This window comes from Phasianus colchicus, chromosome 22, assembly GCF_987193195.1.
Source record: "Phasianus colchicus chromosome 22, bPhaCol1.hap1.1, whole genome shotgun sequence".
Taxonomy (NCBI): domain Eukaryota; kingdom Metazoa; phylum Chordata; class Aves; order Galliformes; family Phasianidae; genus Phasianus; species Phasianus colchicus.
The window spans coordinates 3,069,179-3,086,850 of record NC_143457.1 but is presented as its reverse complement, the minus strand read 5'-3'; the positions used below and the strand labels follow the sequence as shown (position 1 = coordinate 3,086,850).

Genomic DNA, 17,672 nt, shown 5'->3' with positions numbered 1-17,672 from the left:
AGCTTGTTCTGTCTGGGATTTCTGAAGCATGAAATGGGAATCTTTAGGCATGGAGGAAAGTGTTAAAGTAAGAAGGGCAGGCTAATCAATTACGTGAATAATGTGTTAGAGCTGTAGGTGATATTCAACAAAGTGATGTCTTTCAAAAAGGAATGTTTTCACCTGACCAGGAGTTTGAGGCTTGATGTAGGAGTTACGCAGCACGTCTGGCAAGGAATCAGACCAAGCCATGAATTTTTGGGGTGTTACAATCTAAAAATGTCAGCTAGTGGATGCAGCAGCTGTCTGGGAGCCGGGGCATCCACATTTTATTTCCAGTATTGACTCAGACATGCAAAATGAACTCCTACCACCTATTTCCCTTGCCTGGTCCTTCCGCCATCGTTTGTCCATGTTTGGTTCAGCACAGTGTAAAGCCCCCACTGACCCCCAGGTATGGGCTATAGGAAACACAGAAATACGAGCATCAGTTAATGCTTCACACACCAAAACACAGAGAATTTGGACAATGCAGGCAACTGCATTTTTGAAGTGTTTCAAATTTCAAGGGAGGTAATTTCTTAATTTAGCTAAGCCAACTTGCTCTGTCCCAAGAGGAAAATCTCCATGCTTGCACCCTGAATGTCCTCAGCGTGCAGAATGAAATTATTTACCAGCTGAAGAAGTATGAATATCAAAAGGTTCATTAAACATTCCAGCTAATTTTCTCTGGTCTGTAAAATTTGGTTGGGAAGAAGGGCTGGATGAAAGGGGTTAGACTTTTGCATGGTCAGTGCTCAGCTTTCAAAACTGTACGCGGCGTGGAACTAACTTACATATCACTGAGCCCCTTGGAGGGTGAGTGATTCTCATGCGGGCTCATCAGTAGCTAGAAAAATATTTTTCTTCTGACTCTTTGCTCACTTGCTGTGTCTGTTCAAGCTGAGATTGGGAATTTCCTTCTTGTAATATTTCGCTGCATGGTTTTCAAGTAGTTTTCTTTGGGTTTCTATCTATTTTTTTATTGAGTGTGTGTTGCTAGTACCTGTCTTTGCTTAGAGGCTGTTTGTTTGCTAGGTGGTAGCAAATCCGTAGCTCCTGAGATATTTTTTGCCCACCACCTTGCTGACTTAGAATGTGTCCATGCAGCTTCCAGCACACAAATGCTCTCAAATTTGCACAGCAGTATTCACTGGGGAACCAACTGTTTGATGTTCGAGATCTTATAAACCCTCTACTTCACGTTTGTCCAGCTTATGAAGAAGATGCTGCTTATTATCTGCCCCAGCTACACCCTATAGTAGGTCACAGACCATTAATATTTCTGTGTGGTGCTTCTGTTTCTAACCAGGGGTGGATGGCACCAAGATTTGTGTCCTCTGCATCTCTAAACAGCATGGCACAGCTCCTGGCTGTCTTAGATTCTGCACCTGGCAAAGGGCACAGAATGGTCATCACTGAACTGCAGCAGGAGCAGAGGCTTCTGCAAAGATCCCAGGGCTGTGAGCCACGCATGGGGAGAAATCAAAAGATCCAGGTGGTTTTCAATCTCTTCTCAAATCTTCTCTTCTCAGCATTATGTTGAAATGTTAAATTCCTTAACGGAAAAAAAGCCTAATCAAGTGATTTGAAAGCAAAGCCAGGTTTCTCATTTCAGGTCCATTCAACTGTCTCTACTGCCTGAGATTAAAATCTTTTGTTTATTTAAAAAGAAATAAAAAATAACATAAGCAGCCCAAGCAAGCAGGAATGATTTAAAGTTTTCCTGAAGCATTTTCATCTCCCTGCATTTGGGGAATTTGTCTGGAAAACCAAAAACCTCAGGATCTGCACAGCTGTAACCAAAGTAAACGTAGTTACAAATGTACCTGTTCCCATCACTGTTTGACATGCACTATTCCGTACTTAATCTGTATTTATATACAGATATATTCTGTATTTCATCTCTCCATTTGGTAAGAGAAGAGCACTGTTGAACATATCCCTCTGCTTTAATGATGGTGGGAAACATGTTTTACTTTGCTCCTCATCTTGAATTCCTAAGCAAGAGGGTTTCAGCTTCTGCTGCATGTCTGTCAAGGCACAGTTGCTTCATTGGATCACAGTCCCAGAGGGAAAGAGATCATTGCAAGCCCCTGAAAGATCCCTTGTTATATTTTAAAATAGCTGAAGAATGAAGTCATGTATCCTGAGCATTCTTGGCAGATAAAAACCACAGAAAGTCATGCATATGCAGTTATCTACCTCCCAAAAACTGCTCTGTAGAGCTGGTGCTGGACTTGAAAACTTAGTTTTTCTGGGTTGATCTTGGCTTCATGTCACAGCTGTGTCCTGCTTTCAATGGGACCTGTTCAGCACAGCTCTGCTCCTGTGCTGGGTTTGCTCACCTTCTAACATACATCTGAGGCTCCAAGTGCTTAATTCAGAAATACTATGTTCTGTCCTTTGCAGCAAAACTAAAACTTCAGGGCTGTGATCTGAGTGGAAATGGAAGCTGTGGACATTACATAGTCTTTAGAGAGCCTGACTCAGTTCTGAGCTTCACTCAGATGAGTTCTGGTGAGGTGAGCTGCCTCTTCTGTCTCAGCTGGGCACGTTCACTCTGAAACCTAATGGTGGAAAATGTCAGCAGAGAAAACATTTTGCAGCCAGTGTTAACAGGCATGAATTAGCATGTGAGTCTGTCGTGATGCTGTGTCTGCTCTTCTTTGGGAGCATCCTCTTATGGTGTTGGAAGGGGCAACCGTGCTAAACAGCATCCTGTTGGCAAAACAGGCTCTTGTCACTCTGGGCTGGAGGCTTTGCTGGTAGCTGAGAACTTGTCACTGGCTGATGTCTTTCAGCAGCATCCTATAATAAACAGCAGAGTGCAAAGAAGCAGGATATTTGCTCCCTGAAGCAAATGCCCACCAAGCAGGATGTAATATTGAACAGGTGAGCTCGGATTTTCCTTTAGCTTCTGGGCTCCTGTCCAGCTCAGTTCCCAGCAGAGAATCCTTGCCCCAGGACCTGGAGAAGATCTGTACGCCACTTGTCCTCACCGGTGGCCAAGAGGAAAAGCAAAAAGACACGAAGCAGTTACTCGGACAGCAGGTAGCAGATCTGTGATGCTGTTTTTTTGGCTGTCTGCTCCCAGCTTGTGCTACCGCAGCCCCCTCTTGCTCTGAGCCACCTCCTCCCCCCAACCCTCCTCCCCTCCACCCCAAGCTTATTTCCCGGCCGCTGGAGGTTTTAATATTCAAGCCGTACCTTCCACATGAGCTGTGCTGAAGAGTTGACGTGTCGGAGTTTATTGATATCACATCGGGCTGTGCGGGGCTGTCAGCTGCACATTCAGCCTTCAGCGACCCCCTAAGGTGCGGGCTCTGGCAGCTCTAAAGGAATCTGCACAAAAAACGCCTTTTTGTTTTGTCCAAGGTGAGACAATGCTCACAGGGCCCTGCACCAGATGACAGGGCTGATAAAGGACCAAGCGGCGCAGGGATATCTTTCTTTCTTTTCGCTCCTTCATTCAATCCTTCTTTCTGTCACTTGCATTCTCTCCTCCCTATACTTTTCTTTCTTCTCTTTCTTCTCGCGACTCGGCGAGCAGAGAGCAGCAGAGACAAGCAGAGGGGTTCAATTGCAGGCGAATGTCACAGTCCGGCTTCTCAACACATTTTCAGCTTGCTGTTGGCCAACTTGATGAGGGGCACGCTCTGCTTGCTGGGCCCTTTTCTCTTTGGGCTCTATACAGTCACGTACTTTGGTTTTCTCTCCATGGGATGAAATTAATGTAAAGCCTTCTCTGTGTGCGTGGGGAGAAAAGCAAACGGGGGGGGGGGATTGGTGTAAGCAGAGAGAGGGACAGGAGCGAGTAGGAAGGCAGCAGAGAGAACAGAGGAGCAGTGGAAGTAGCAGTGAAGCACGAGGATGTGTGCACGCATAAAAGCACAAGGACTCGGGGAAGGGAGGGAAACAGAAGAGGGGAAACAGAATCAGATGTTCTCCCAGGACAGCTGCCCTAATGACTCTTATACCCCTCTGTTTGCACAGACATGGTAGAGTGCAAAGCAAAGGAAGCAAAGTGGCTGCTCGTGCCCACTCTTGTACACCTCTTGGCTTCAGGCAGTCGCTCTGACATTCAGATAAATGAAGCAGGGCTTGCAAACAGCGGGAGGAATGTGTTTCTCATGTGTGGTTAAGTGGTCTCTGGTGCCTCATTCTCACAGGCTGGTTCTTCAGGGTTGGGAAAGGTTTATGAGGTTAAATTTGTTTATCTTTCCTGAAAGAGTCTTATATTGAAAGGTCTTTAACTTGATGTATCCAGCCAGGGAGGCCAGAGCTGGAACAGCAGAGGAACTACAGGACAAGATTAAGAGCCATTGGCAGAGCTGTATAGGAGATGGGGATGAAAATAAAAGAGGGTGTTGCAAATTGGGACACAGGAGCAGTGATAGAGCTGTGCAGGGACCCCAGGGTAGCAATAGCAAGGCAGCTATCGGCCAGGATTGAGATGTGTTGGCAAAGCATGCAGTAACAGGACAGGGACAGGAAGGAGGGCAGGATTGCAGAGGTTTTCACAGGCAGAACCTGGATTTGTGCATCTCGATAGGATGCTTGGCACCAGAGACAGCATGCCTGTGTGTATGTGATGAGCTGAGCGTGCTATATCAAGTGGGTTTCACTCCAGATCTGGAGGAAGATGAATTTGACTTTAGATATCTGAGACAATGCTTCTTGCTCAGTCAGTTGAGGGAAAATTCTGAGCAAAAAGTGTTGGAAGAGGCTAAGGACTAAGATCAGAACCAAGGAATAAGGGCAGAACAGAGCCCAGCAAGATGACAAGCGCCTCTGGGCAGTTGGAAGTCTCACTCCTGTGGATCTGAGTTGTTTCTGTGGAGGTGTTTGTACAGCGCAGTGTCTTTTCTATGACGATGTTTGTACCTCTGGGCACCCTCAGAGGGTGGTCATAACGCATGCAGGGAGCACTTAGATATTACATTGTGCTTGGAATGAGGAGTCCAGCTGGTGTCATGCGCTCCCGGAGGCTCACCCCCTTATTAGAGCGGCTGTGATGTTAGAGATGCTTTGCTTGCTGCTATGGGAGAACAGACATGGCTGGAGCATGGGCTGAGAGCGAGGAGAGGCTGCATGCTGCTTGGGGCTGCAATGCATTGCTGCCCTGCTACCAGCTGGTTTCCCTTTGCTTCCCATTTTTGGGAGCACTATCGATGCCTCTCCGACTGCATCAATTCAAGTCGGGCAGCCAGCAAGCCCCTGCTGGACCCCGTGCCTGCCACAAACACACAGCTATGAATATTGAAGTGAAAGAGGGGCCTTTTATGGACTTCACAGATGTGCTGGGGAGTTGGGGCAGGCCTCATTACCTCGGGGTTCTTTAAAAGGCCAAACAAAAACCAGAAGAAAGAGTGTTAAGGGTAGAGGGGGGCAGGGAGGCGAGAACTAGAAAAAAGTTGAAAGAAAAGAAAAGACGACTGGAGTTGATGGATATTCCATCTGTTTATGTTCAGACCAGTGCTGGGAATTAACAAAGGCTGTTGGAGACGTAGGCTCTCTTTCTCCCTCCCTCCCTCCCTATCTTTCTCCAAATGTTCTGGATGATTTGGTTTTGTTTGCTGCTCGTAAGGAACAGAGTGGGTTGTGTTTTGTTGTGTTTTTTGGGGTTTTTTTTTTTGGGACCATGTGTCTTTGCATAGGGGCTCTGCAGCTGGTACCCACACTGCCAGACCCTGATTTGCAGTAGGAGCTGCTGGGGCCCCGATGGCTCTCATCACTTTCACATGCAGAGTAGATGGAGTCTCCAGGGCCAGACCCCTCCACCCAGAGAAATGAGTGCAGTTTTTTGGCTTTCACCAGAGCTGCACACCAGTACAAGGGAGTTTGCTCCACCTATACACGTGGCACAGGGATGATTAGCTGGTTAAGGATGCAATTCCTGCTCCCTGTGGGGTTAGAAAAGCCTTCATCCAGCTTAACTTCCAGCTTCAAGGCAAAGGTTTGTGCCCAACATGAACAGGGTTACCTGGGACAGCTGCAGTCAAGGCAGAGGGGACTGCATTCAGGAGCTGCTGGCTGCATCTTTGCCCAGTGTAAGTTCCACATTGACAAGAAGCTTTTTGTGATGGATGACTCTCCCTTGGAAAACAGGGGCTTTAGCTTCTTTCCAAAGTTCACTGGCACTCGACTAGATCTGAGCCCAGAAGTCACTTACTAAAGGAGATGTAGAGATTTCACAATGGAAAATGGAGGTGAATTTTGGACTTCTGTGCATCTGAAGCTGGCATCCGAACCAAGAAGCTAATTTTGCATAAAGGCACATATGGTCAAGTGCCAGCTGAGATTCTCCCTGTCCTTGGCAGGGAGGCTGTAACTAGATGATCTTTAAGGTCCCTTCCAACCGAAGCCATTTTATGATTCTATGATATGATTCTATGAGAGTTTTCTTAAAAGCCCCAAACCAATTTGAGTTGTAAGGCAAATTCTGGCAGAGTTGGGAGGAAAATAAATTTAGGGTGAGTGTCTGGGGAGGTAGGACAGCCAGAACCAGGTAAAACTTGGCATAATGGTCCAGATCTCACCTTGACATCTTCAAGCCTTTATTGGGGTTCACCTCCAGGGTGAACCCTTGGGATTTGGACATGAAGAAATTATCCAATTGCTTGTCCTAAGTCAGAATTGTGCTGTGCTTCTTGCTGTGTGTGCACTCGGCACCTTTTGCATATGCTCCCTTCTCATCTATTAAACCTCCAACCTTCCTTTCCCCCTCCTTCCTACAGCTTCTCCTTCCACAAAAGGAGAACCTTATTCAGAAGTAACCGTAATGTGATGAGGGAATTGTGTAGCTGTGTAACACCTCTGTCTTTGACACCCATCTTTCCATATTCCCCCCTAGGCAGAAACTCTCTCTGCCTGTATCCCTCTTCAAGTGCATCATCTTCATCGTGAGTATTAATTCCAAGTTGTAAAGCCCATCATGGACATTACTTCCATCTGTGGTTTGGTTACAGCTAGCCAGTACAGTGCCTGTATAAAAAAAATACATAGAAAAAAACACCCAAACCTTTATCTCCTAAGGTCCCCACGCTAATGCTTTGCTGAACACCGCAGTCCCCAGCTGAGCTGTAAATGACTTTTTCATTTTCCTAGACCTGCTACCCAGTCTGTTTGGTATTCAAGGGCACCCCACCAACAGGCACTATCATTCTGCTTGGGCCGAATTACTTGATTAAAACGCATATCAACTATTATGTGATTCGTTTTCTGCCTCTGCTCCACACCACAGCCCTCTAAACTATGTTAAACTGTAATACAGCTGCACAGGCACGAGCAAATGCTGGAGAATGGGGAGTTTACAGGTTGGAAAGGGGAGGGAGGGGGAAACCCAAGCTTTATTGTATGTGCTGTGTCGCTGATTGGTTTTGTGTGTGTCTGGGAATGTGCTTGGACAGGGGCAGAGGGGTGAGAGATGAATTTGAAACACCTCTGTCCCCTCTTTGCAGTCCCACCTGCTGTTGGATAGGCTTGGAGGTGAGTGGGGTTATTCTGCAAACAAATACACATCTCTTTCTCACTGTGAACTCAAGACTTTATCATTTTCCAAGAAGAGAGAGAAAAGAACTGTTCTTGTTTTCACGTCAGAAAGAAAAACCCAGGCAATACAGTCCTGTGATGCTGCCACTCTCTCTCTCCTTCTCTCAGGCTTTCCATAGTCTTGTTTGCATTTCGATGGGTTTTGTTTGCTTTCTGCCAGAGGGAAAGGCAGATGCTAAGTAGACAGGGAGAGTTTCAGCTCTTGCTTCTGAAGCTGTTGGCTGCAGATCTAGCACAGGAGCCATGCCCTGAATCAATGGCTGCTTCCTACTGACCCTTGCTATCCCACCTGGGACACTAGCTTGCATCTGAGAGCTGAGCACTCCCACCTCCCTATATGTGCTAGAGAACAGCAGCAGAGCCCTCTGCTACGTCCTCATCTAACTTTGCTCTATCCAGAAGCTCTGCTATGGATGCGCTGGGCTGAAGCACACCTTCTGTCAGTCCTGGCATGGTACACAGGCTAGTTGCACAAGCAGGTGGTGAAAAAAGAGCATGGAAATAGCAGCATCACAGATCTGGCCTGTGGCCAGTTACAGCTTCAACCTGCTACATATACTGTGGGTGCTTGAAAATAGAACAGGGAAGAATAGAGTAACATTGTGGATGCAGTGAATACATGCAGATCTTTTCCTTGATTTATTATTTCATGCCCTCATAGCAATCAAGAGAGATTTCCATCTGTGAGATGGGTAGCTCCTTTTTGTCTCGTGATAATGTGGCTCTGTTTATTAAGTCAAGCAAAAGCATCATGCTGCAGGTGAAGCTGCACTTTCCGAGGCCATTGAGAGCCTCTTTATTGTCCTCCATCATAAAACTGCCTGACCTGAAACTCAGGTATATACAGGACTAGAAAAACATGCATATATTTCATTGTTGGGGAACCAAGAAGGGCACCTTTGATGGATGAAGAGCTTTGTGAGCAAGGGGGGACCTGGCATAGTGCTCTAATGAGGGGATATTCAGATCTCTGGGATACCACCAAAGTGAGATTTGCCTTCATTCTTGTGCCATCCAACCCAATTTCCCCTGGGGCACCTTCAGCTTCCCAGCTGTCACCTCCAGCCCCGCTTTTGTGGAGCATCACTGCTGCTCCAGCAGTGCCTGGGTGGGTTTGCTGAAGCCATTTGCAGCACAAACAGTGCAGTTGCAGCTAAGCCATCCACAATACCATCCCCTTCTTCTTCATCTCTCCTCTCCAACATTTAATTTTTAGGATGGTGCAGCTGGAAGCAAGAGAGAAAGAGACAGGAAATGAGAGAGAGAGGGTGACAAAGAGATGAGAAATACTGAAGGAGAGCGCATGTGGTTTCCCTTTCCCCTCCTACAAAATCCAATCCCCACTTTAATGAATGCGTTTTCATGCCTGGTCCTGCCTGCCAATCCTTCCAGACGGCACCAAGGTGCTTCACGACGAGGCAGCAGGTCCTTGTAGGGCATCAAGGGCTCAGTCTGAGCCTGGAGGGTCTTCTCTTGGCCGATTCCACCTAATCCTGTTGATTAATTTAACTCTGGGGCTAAGAGGAGCCCAGAAGCAGTGAATGGAGCTGGAGAGGAGAAGGGGGGAGGATGGAAAAGCTGAAGAGGGAGGACAAATCCAGCCCGTAATTATGGAGGCTTTTCCTTACTCCTCTCCTCCAGCCTCAGCCTACTTGTGTTCCTTTCAAACCCCTCCAGAGTGCTCTGCTAATTGTACTACAACCTGAACCAGCAGCATTTCTCAGCAGTGTTGAGTTTGTGGGCTATCATTTACACATCTCCTCCTGCTAGGATGGGCCCAGGACAAGTCCAGGCATACATATTTCACCTGTCCTACGTCAGTAGGTACACCTACAGGCTCTGGCCATACTTCTTTCAATGGAGAAGAGCCATTACGGACCAGTGCATCCTGCAACCTATCCATTTTTCTTTTTGTTTTCCTTTGTGAGATTTTCCCATCTCTTCACTTCTCCCTTCTGCTCTTGCTCAGCCAGTAGGATACCAGGGGGAGCTGTGAGCAGACAGCTAGCTGCTTCCCATCCTCCAGCACCATTAGTGATCAGCAGGAAGCTGCTGCCAGGTACCTCTCCACCATTTTATTGACAGTGTGCACACTGCTGCCTGTGCTGACTAAGTGTAAAACTCTGCCAACATGTGCTCCCACAGTACCCCATTATGCTAGAGGCTGCAAAATGGGTTTTCCCTTTGCTTGTGCTGGTTGGAGTGCAGTGTGTCTGTGTTTCACATGGGGATGTGGAGCAAGAAATGAAGCACTCAGGTTTTGGATTGATCCCCTGGATTTGCTTGGGAAGGGAGGTTTCCTTGAGTTACTCCTGCAGCTCTGGGAAGCTTCTCATTGCACAGAAACTTCATGGAGATTATGGCAACGGTTTGTCCAGCACATTTAGGAGTGGAAAAGACCTGTTTGATCCTCGAGTCGTGCATTAGGCAGGTAAGGGACAGTCCCTGTTATCAGGGGATGCTCTAAGTAACAGGCTCATATTGCAGTCTATCTCAGCCAAACGACTTTCTGTATTATTTAGTGAATCTGTGGCTGACAGCAGCAGCTGCATCGTACTGAGACCAGCTGGTTCCAAGCGTGCCCTGGGATTTTTCTTGCTCTCTTGGTTTTGTCTTTGTAGTCGGGCTGCTGGAGCCTTGGACTTGGCACGAGGAGCTGCGGCTTCTTTTCCCAGCTTTGCTCCTGACTCATGGAGTGACCGTAGGTGGGTGACTTCCTCCATCCCTGCCATGGCTGTGAAATGGAGATAATGCCAGCTGGGGGCTGCTTGGAGTCTCGCGGATAGAGAGTGTTACATCAATTTACGTGGCAACTTTGGGCTTTCTCTCTAGCCCTGTAGCCAGGGTGATGGCCAGCACAGTCACCGGTGCTGCTGTGAACAGGACAGATTGTTACTGGTGACAATTGGTTTTCCTTTCTCAAATCCTTAGGGCAAATCAGGGATCTGGACTTTCCTCACCTTTGGAGATGCTGGATCCCAGCCTTATTGTATGCTGTGTAAGCAGCTGCATCAAGAAAGCAGTGAGCTGTAGTAGATAACACAGCCCACAGTGTATTTTCCTTCTTTCCCTATCACAATCTGAACCAAAACACACTTCTGTCCTTTTTTTTTGTATCGATTATCACCAAAAAATCCTAATTAAATCAATAATAGCCAGTGACTTATGTGATCAATGTGCAGAACTCTGCCGTGTGCTGCAGGTTTCCAGATGTGCTTTGGCACAACACGGTTCTCCAAGCTCCAGATGTGCTTCTACCTGCCCCAAATCATCTGGGGTGCAGATGTGCAGGGCTGCTGTTCTCAAGTACAGGTGTTCCCCTCACACCATTTGAGATTCCAGACCTTTCCTGAACACGGATGCAATCAGAAAGCTGCTTAATGGACACAACTGGAGTTAGCTCAGCTCTAATGTCGTGTCCTCGAGACATAAAAGCATTTTTGTCCCTCAGCAAGCAGAATGCGATGGCATTTTGTGATCTTCTCAGGATAAACAAGTGAGCTCTGGTGGGATGTTTGCCTCCTACTCCTCCAAGCAGAGCAGCTGTTGGGGAGGCACAGCTGCCATTCCCAGCTCTGAAAAGAGAGGAGCAGATTTCGGGTGATGGCAGCACAGGAACTGAACAAAAAAATTCAGTTGGATCCTTGGGTGCACAGCTTTGAAACCCAGGCTTTGCTCCATGAGATGCTGCTAGCAAATGCTAGAGACATTGGTAATGCTGTTGGCAGTGTGTTCCATCCAAAACCCTGTGGGTCTGAGTGGAACTTTGGTGAAAATCTGTGCCTGCTGCTTCATTTCCAAGCCGAATAGGAAGAAAAAAGAACAGAATGAGATTTGCTTATTCCAGCTCTACTATGGGGGAGAGAGAAAAGCAAAGAGATTGAGGGGACCTGGGGCTCAAGAAGGGAAAGGCAAAAGTCCAGAACAAGGCAAGGAAGAGGAAGGAGGTGATCTGTTAGACTTTGGTGAAGGACTTTGATGCTATCTTTATGCACTAAGAGTCTGACTGTGTGCAAAATGACCACTGAAATCTGCAAAGTAAGAGAAGAAGAACTCTGTGGATTGGGCAGCCCAACCCAGAGATGAAGCAAAGATGGCAATGTTTTTCCCAGCTGGAAAAATTCCTAATAACTCTCTTTTCCATCTCGAGGTGCTTTAAAAATTTGAAATCTCAAAGGCTAGCGCTTCAGCAAAACACAGGAGGAAATCAGACTGCAGAAGCCAAGGCATCATAGATTGAAAATCTTTCAGATTTTACGTATTTTCAATGTAAAATGTGCAACACTTAAACACAGTCCCTTCAAACCAAAAATGGAAATCACTTGAGGTAACATAAGCCAAGCTCTTTCATTGTGACCACTGTGGGCTGTGAAGCATCCCTTTGTGCAAACGGTTCTGGTTTTGATAGATTGGCTTTTAACAGCGTGGGGAAAGATAATGGGAGAAAACTGTGGTAGTGGTGGAAAACTGGTAGATGTGTTGTATGTAGGCAGAGCATTTGCTTTGGTGGACACCATCACTGTAGCAATGAGGTGTGCCCTACAGCCTTTCTCCCTGTCTCTCATTAAGCATCATTCCCCCCTTCTTGCCCATGCAGGGAACAGGCTGGATGAAGGTTCCGATGTTGAATCCGAACCAGACCTGCCTTTGAAGAGGAAGCAGCGCCGCAGCCGGACCACTTTCACTGCAGAGCAGCTGGAGGAGCTGGAGAAGGCTTTTGAGAGGACTCACTACCCAGATATCTACACCCGGGAGGAGCTGGCACAGAGAACCAAGCTCACCGAGGCCCGTGTTCAGGTAGGAACCAGAACCCTAGGATGAGTCTGGCAGCACAGCTTCTTGTTTCCCTTGGGGAGATAGACATTAGTGTTGGGGATGGAAGGTGGAAATTTGGATGGACCTCTTCTCTGGAGCCTCAAGCATGAGAATCTGAGGCTAAAATCCAGTTGTGCGCATTCCCGCATTCCCGTGGGTTTGCAGCTATGCCATTTGGGTTTGGCTTCTTGCAGAGGTACCAGCTGCAGGATTTCCATCCAGGTTGGGATGAGGAGCCAAACATTTCCCTTCTTGGCAAGGCACTTAGCTCTCTGTTTGCTGTGTGAGGAAATTCCTCGGAGGAAGCAGTATGTGTGTGTTTGTATTTGGTGCTGGAGGAGAAATGGCACCATTGACCAACCTCGCCCAGGGGAGCAGATCATATTTTGCAAAGTTTGCAAGATGCGGGTGTGAATTTTCATCAAACTTTCTTTTTTTCCCCCCGATCTCCGGAGAGCACAAAAAGGGCGGGGGGGGGAGAGGGGGGGGGAGAGGGAAGAAGAGGGGAGGAGCAGGAAGGGAGGGTTTGGGGCCGGGGGACTCTGACATCTACACGATTAATAGCCCTTGTGGGAACTCCACACAGAGACCCTTATGTCTTCCAGATAAAGGCTGGGTCAGCAGTGTGTGCAAACACGCAGAGGGATCAGGAGTGTGAACAGATCGGGGGGTATAATAGGGTCCCTTGGGGAAAGGGAAGGGAAGGGGGAGGGAATGGGGATTGTGCTGGGTTAGAGAAGTGAAATGGAGACCCCAGCAGTCCGAGCTCCGCGTGGCCGTGCGATTGGGTTTCAGGCTGAGCACTGAGCTGCGTGCGTGCAGCCAGAGCTGGGCAAGGAGGGAAAGAGCACTGTGGGCTTGTGGCAAGACCTGTTAACCAGCCCCTCCAACACAGAACAGCCTTTTAGTTTTGTTCCGTGGTTCTCAGCATAATGAGTGCCACAAGCTCGCCCCACGCTGTTGGTACAGGGATGTTTGCCCTCCTGTGCACACCTGGGCAGTGATGGGTTAAAGGCTATTCCCATCAGCAGCGTAGCAGCTGCCTTCTCACCTTCCAGCTTCCCCTTGAGAGGGGAAATCCAGCATCCAGGGTCTGCTTGATAGAGCCAGCAAAAAAGAAATCTCGTGAGCTGACTCCAGCCAAAAAAAACCTTATCTGAGTTTTCAACAGGAGTAGTGATAATTTGCTAGACATACAGGACTGTAGATAGATGGAGCCTGGGAAAAGTGGCTAACTTAGGGGCTAAGCCACCAGAGATTGTAGTATGAGATTTCCCCCATTTTTGTTTTGCATATTCTGCTTCTAAGAATTCCTTGTGTAGATTGACATGGGATTTTTTTTTTTTTTTTTAAGGGCATTGTAAGGGAGAATGGAGTTTAGGGAATATCTCTTAATGAGGCACGAGAAATCTGCATTGCATGAGCCGTGATGGAGAGGAAGGGGAAAGCCCCAAAAGTACCAGGGAGTGCAAAACCCAGCAGCAGGTTTCTCTTTTTTTTCCAATAGGTTCTGACCTCACCGTGACAAGGCTGGGAGAAGGGAGGGAGGCGAAAGCAGAGAAAGGGAAAGCTAAATAAATAAATAAGGGGAACCTTTCCCTTGTTTCAAGCTGTGATCTCTGAATCCCCCTACTTGCTCCCAGGCAGCTCGCGTGGAGGTTCCTGCCAGGGCTCTAGTAGCAGCTGTTCTCTGAGGCACATTCCTGATGGCTTTCTCATTCCGACATCCTGGCAGGCTCAGCTTCTTCCCACCACTTTTAAGCCTGCCGCCCCTTGTAAAATTTTCTGGATATCAGAGCAGATCTTTTACTGGCTCTCGGGACCTACAAACATTAGTCAATCAAGTTCTTGTGGGGGGAAGAAAAGCCACACACACACACATACATCCAGCGGGGAAATCTTCCACCACCTTGTAGTCTTAGCTCTGTTTGGGAAGAGGTTTTAAGGTTAAGAAATTGCACTTTGGGTTTGAGGGAGCTGTAATGATGGTAGGACCAGCTGAGATCAGGAGTTCTGGGTGTTAAGGGACAGACTTTGTCCCCAAGAGCATTTTGTGTTAACATGGGAGGAGGGTAAATGAAAAATACACTCAGAATAGATGATCTTGGAGGTCTTTTCCAACCTTCTATGAAACACAGTTCTGCAGCAGAGCTGCCGTCAGGCTTTCTAACTGTATTGTATATGGGCACAACTTCTGCACGGCATCCCATTGAGCTAATTGCTGCATCAGCACTGGACAAAAATAAGCAGGCTTGTCTGTCCATGCTTCTCCTCGCCTCTTTCTCTTCCTTTTCCATATGAAAGATGAGCTTGCCCAGCTCTCACTCAGTCTCTCTGATACCTGAGTGCTCCTGTAGTGTAATCTCCTCCACGTGAAAAGCTGATAGCTCTGTTAAACTTTATTGGCAGACCTTAGAGTCCGGCTGGTCATGCAGCTGTCCAGCTAAGTGGAAGTTTGACACGTTGACAGCTAATAAAATTCCCAAGCTGAACAACAAGAGGAGGTGGAGGGGGAGCGCTCCCAAGCTCCGGTTTCTCATCTGCTAGGAAGATCACGGCAGGGTGAGCAATGCTTTAGCAAGGTCAGAGCAGTGTCTGTGTGGTTGGGATGTGGGATTCCAGCATTCAAGCTACAACACGCCGTAGGGTTCGAGCCATTCAAAGGTTAATCCCAAATTTGATGTAGACAGGGACAACACCGCTGTGGATTTCCGCTAGAGCAGGATTTCAGTTCCAGATTGGTGCCAAACGAGGCCACCAGTGGAAATTCCCACTTGTTTTCGTGCAAGGCGATGTCTTGACTCATGTGCCCACACTAATTGCCCAGCACTAAAGGAATTCCTGCCCATCTGCAAGCTCCTGTTTTCACCCTACCAGCAAACAAGCTGCCGAATGCCAAGCGTTCATGGCTTTTTAAAATTAAGCCTAACAGCTAAGCAGTTCACTTAGTGAATTTAATGGAAGCTTTGGGTTTGATCTGCAGTGTATTTTGGGGTTTTACACTGTTTTTTTGCAATTATATAACTGGCGATGACAATGTTTTACATGGAAGAAAAACCAAACCAACCTTAATGGGATTCTCTGATAATTTTGAAACTTTTCTCCCTGGTATTTCTAGAGAAGGGACAGTTTTCAGAACAGCCCTTTTCTCATAGTCTCAGCTTTGTCAGTACAGCATTTTTCAGTGGGAGAACAGTTTTGTCAGAAATCCTTACCCAGGTGTGGAAATGATTTCTCAAGGTGACAGTGCCCAAAGAGACACCGGGTACATCAGTCATGGCTCTGCAGAGTTGAACCTAATTCCTCTCAGAGATGATCCCATTTGTTGGGTCTGTTTGCCCAAACACGTTGTGCTTTTAAAGCGAGTTATAAACAAATAGCAGGCGCTTATTTCACTTTGGTGTTTGAACAACATCAACGAAAAGAGTATATGTCCCCTGATCAGCCCCACAATCCAAAGCCATTTAGAAGTTTGTACGTTGGAAATGGAGACCTTGGTGCATAGGTTCCCACACAAACAGCCCCTTTCCCTTCGCCCTGGTGCTACGGTGAGTCAGACATGATGGGTTCCAAAGGATGATCTCAAAATCCTTTCCCAGAAATCCACCAAAATCATCTGCAAAAAAAAAAAAAAAAATAGATGGTTTTGCTTCTCAGCATCACCTCTGAGTGATTCAGGTGGTGATATCACAGCAGCTGGGGACAGGCATGCATTCCACAAGCTCTGTTAATCCCAGTTCCTAGAACGATAGAGTCATAGAATCATAGTTTGAGTTGGAAGGGACCCTAAAGGCCGTCAGATCCAGCAATGGACAGTGACACCCACAGCTCCATCAGTGCCCAGAGCCCCATCCAGCCTGACCTCGGGTGTCTCCAAAGATGGGGCATCACCACCTCTCTGGGTAACCTGTGCCAGTGCCCTGAATTAAATCAGGAGGGGTGGATTTGTAGTGATGTTGATGCCTGTTGTTAATCCCCAGGAAATTCCATGCACTGAGAAACAGTTATTTCAATAACAAAATTAAACGAGAGAGCAGGAGTCGCAACCCAATGCTTTATTGATCATTTTTATGATGGATCCCATTGTGATTTCTGCCTGGGAGTAAATGGATGTTTCATTTAATAAAAAGGCTCAGAGCAATTCTGTCTCTGAAACCTCGGTGCATTTCTAGGCTACTCACATCATCTGTATTTTATGACACACTTTCAAACAGTAGTAAACAAACAGCCATACTCCAGATCATGCTGCGATGGCTCCGACATGCCAAATGGAGTGCCAGAAAAAAAAATCCATTCTATTTTGCTCAAGATTTTGCACGAAGCAATTCTGTTCTCAGGATCAGGGGACCTGCAAACCACCGTTTCCATGTTTTGTAGCAGCTTTCTGCAGTCTATTTTCCAGGTTACCCAGAGAGCTGTGGGTGCCACATCCTTGAAGGTGCCCAAGGTCAGGTTGCATAGGGTCCTGGGCATTGTGAGCTGGTGGGGAGCACCCAGCCCACAGCAGGTGGTTGGAATTGGATGGGCTTTAAGGTCCCATCCAACCCAACCATTCTGTGGTTGTGTGATTTCCCAACAACTTTCTCAAATGTCTTTGCTCTGTGCTAGAGGGGTGCTCTCACACCAGCTGTGGTCAGAGGTCCGTGCTTTGCTTTCTGAAGGCAGAGGTGATGGATGGAGGGGTGGGGTGGTGACAGGCAGCTCTCCAAGCTCTGAGCATGAGCTGGAGTCATGCAAAGCGGTGGGAGCCTGATGCTGTTTGCCTGGTGTTTTGCTTCCCAAACCCTTTGAGATGTGTCCAAACAGGCTCTTTTGAAGCAATCCTCCACCCTTAAAGGTCAGCTGAGAATGTTTTCTTTCTTCCTGAGGGTCCCACTCATTTACACTTCTTGAAGAGAGCTGCGAGGGGGTTATGACACAACAGCTGCCCCGTGGTTTTGGCATTGGTGCAGTGCTGCGGAGCTGGGAGCTGGGGCTCTCCTTGGCAGAGCTGAGCTTGGCACGCTCATTTTCCACGGCACAGTGCCAGCCATGCCCTCGCACACCGGAGCATCCAGCTGGGCAGAGAGCAGCCCCTGGCACTGTGCAGCCAGGCCGTGAGAACCACAGTGGTGCTTGGGCACGGTGAGGGACAGCAGTGCAGTGCCAAACTCCCAGCAAGGTCAGAGTGAGGGCAGTGTGCTGATCCAGCTTGAATAAGAGACTTTGCAAGGTAAAGCCAGCAAGGCTGGATGCAGCTGAGGTGCAGAGTAGGGTCTGGCTGTTCACTGCCTAACGCTGCAGAG

General features: G+C 47.6%; 1 protein-coding gene across 5 annotated transcripts in view; it reads left to right on the top strand.

Annotated features, from left to right (window-relative positions):
• The window catches only part of PAX7 (paired box 7), an 89,241-nt gene that overhangs the window by 31,861 nt on the left and 39,708 nt on the right, over window positions 1-17,672 (top strand). For all 5 annotated transcript variants that reach the window (XR_016459310.1, XM_090122903.1, XM_090122901.1 and 2 more), the window contains exon 6: window positions 12,170-12,369. Coding sequence is in view for 4 of the 5 variants with exons in the window: in XM_090122903.1 (XP_089979029.1) it covers window positions 12,170-12,369 (200 nt within the window). In the remaining variant the exon portion in view is untranslated. The remainder of the gene's footprint in view (window positions 1-12,169; window positions 12,370-17,672) is intronic.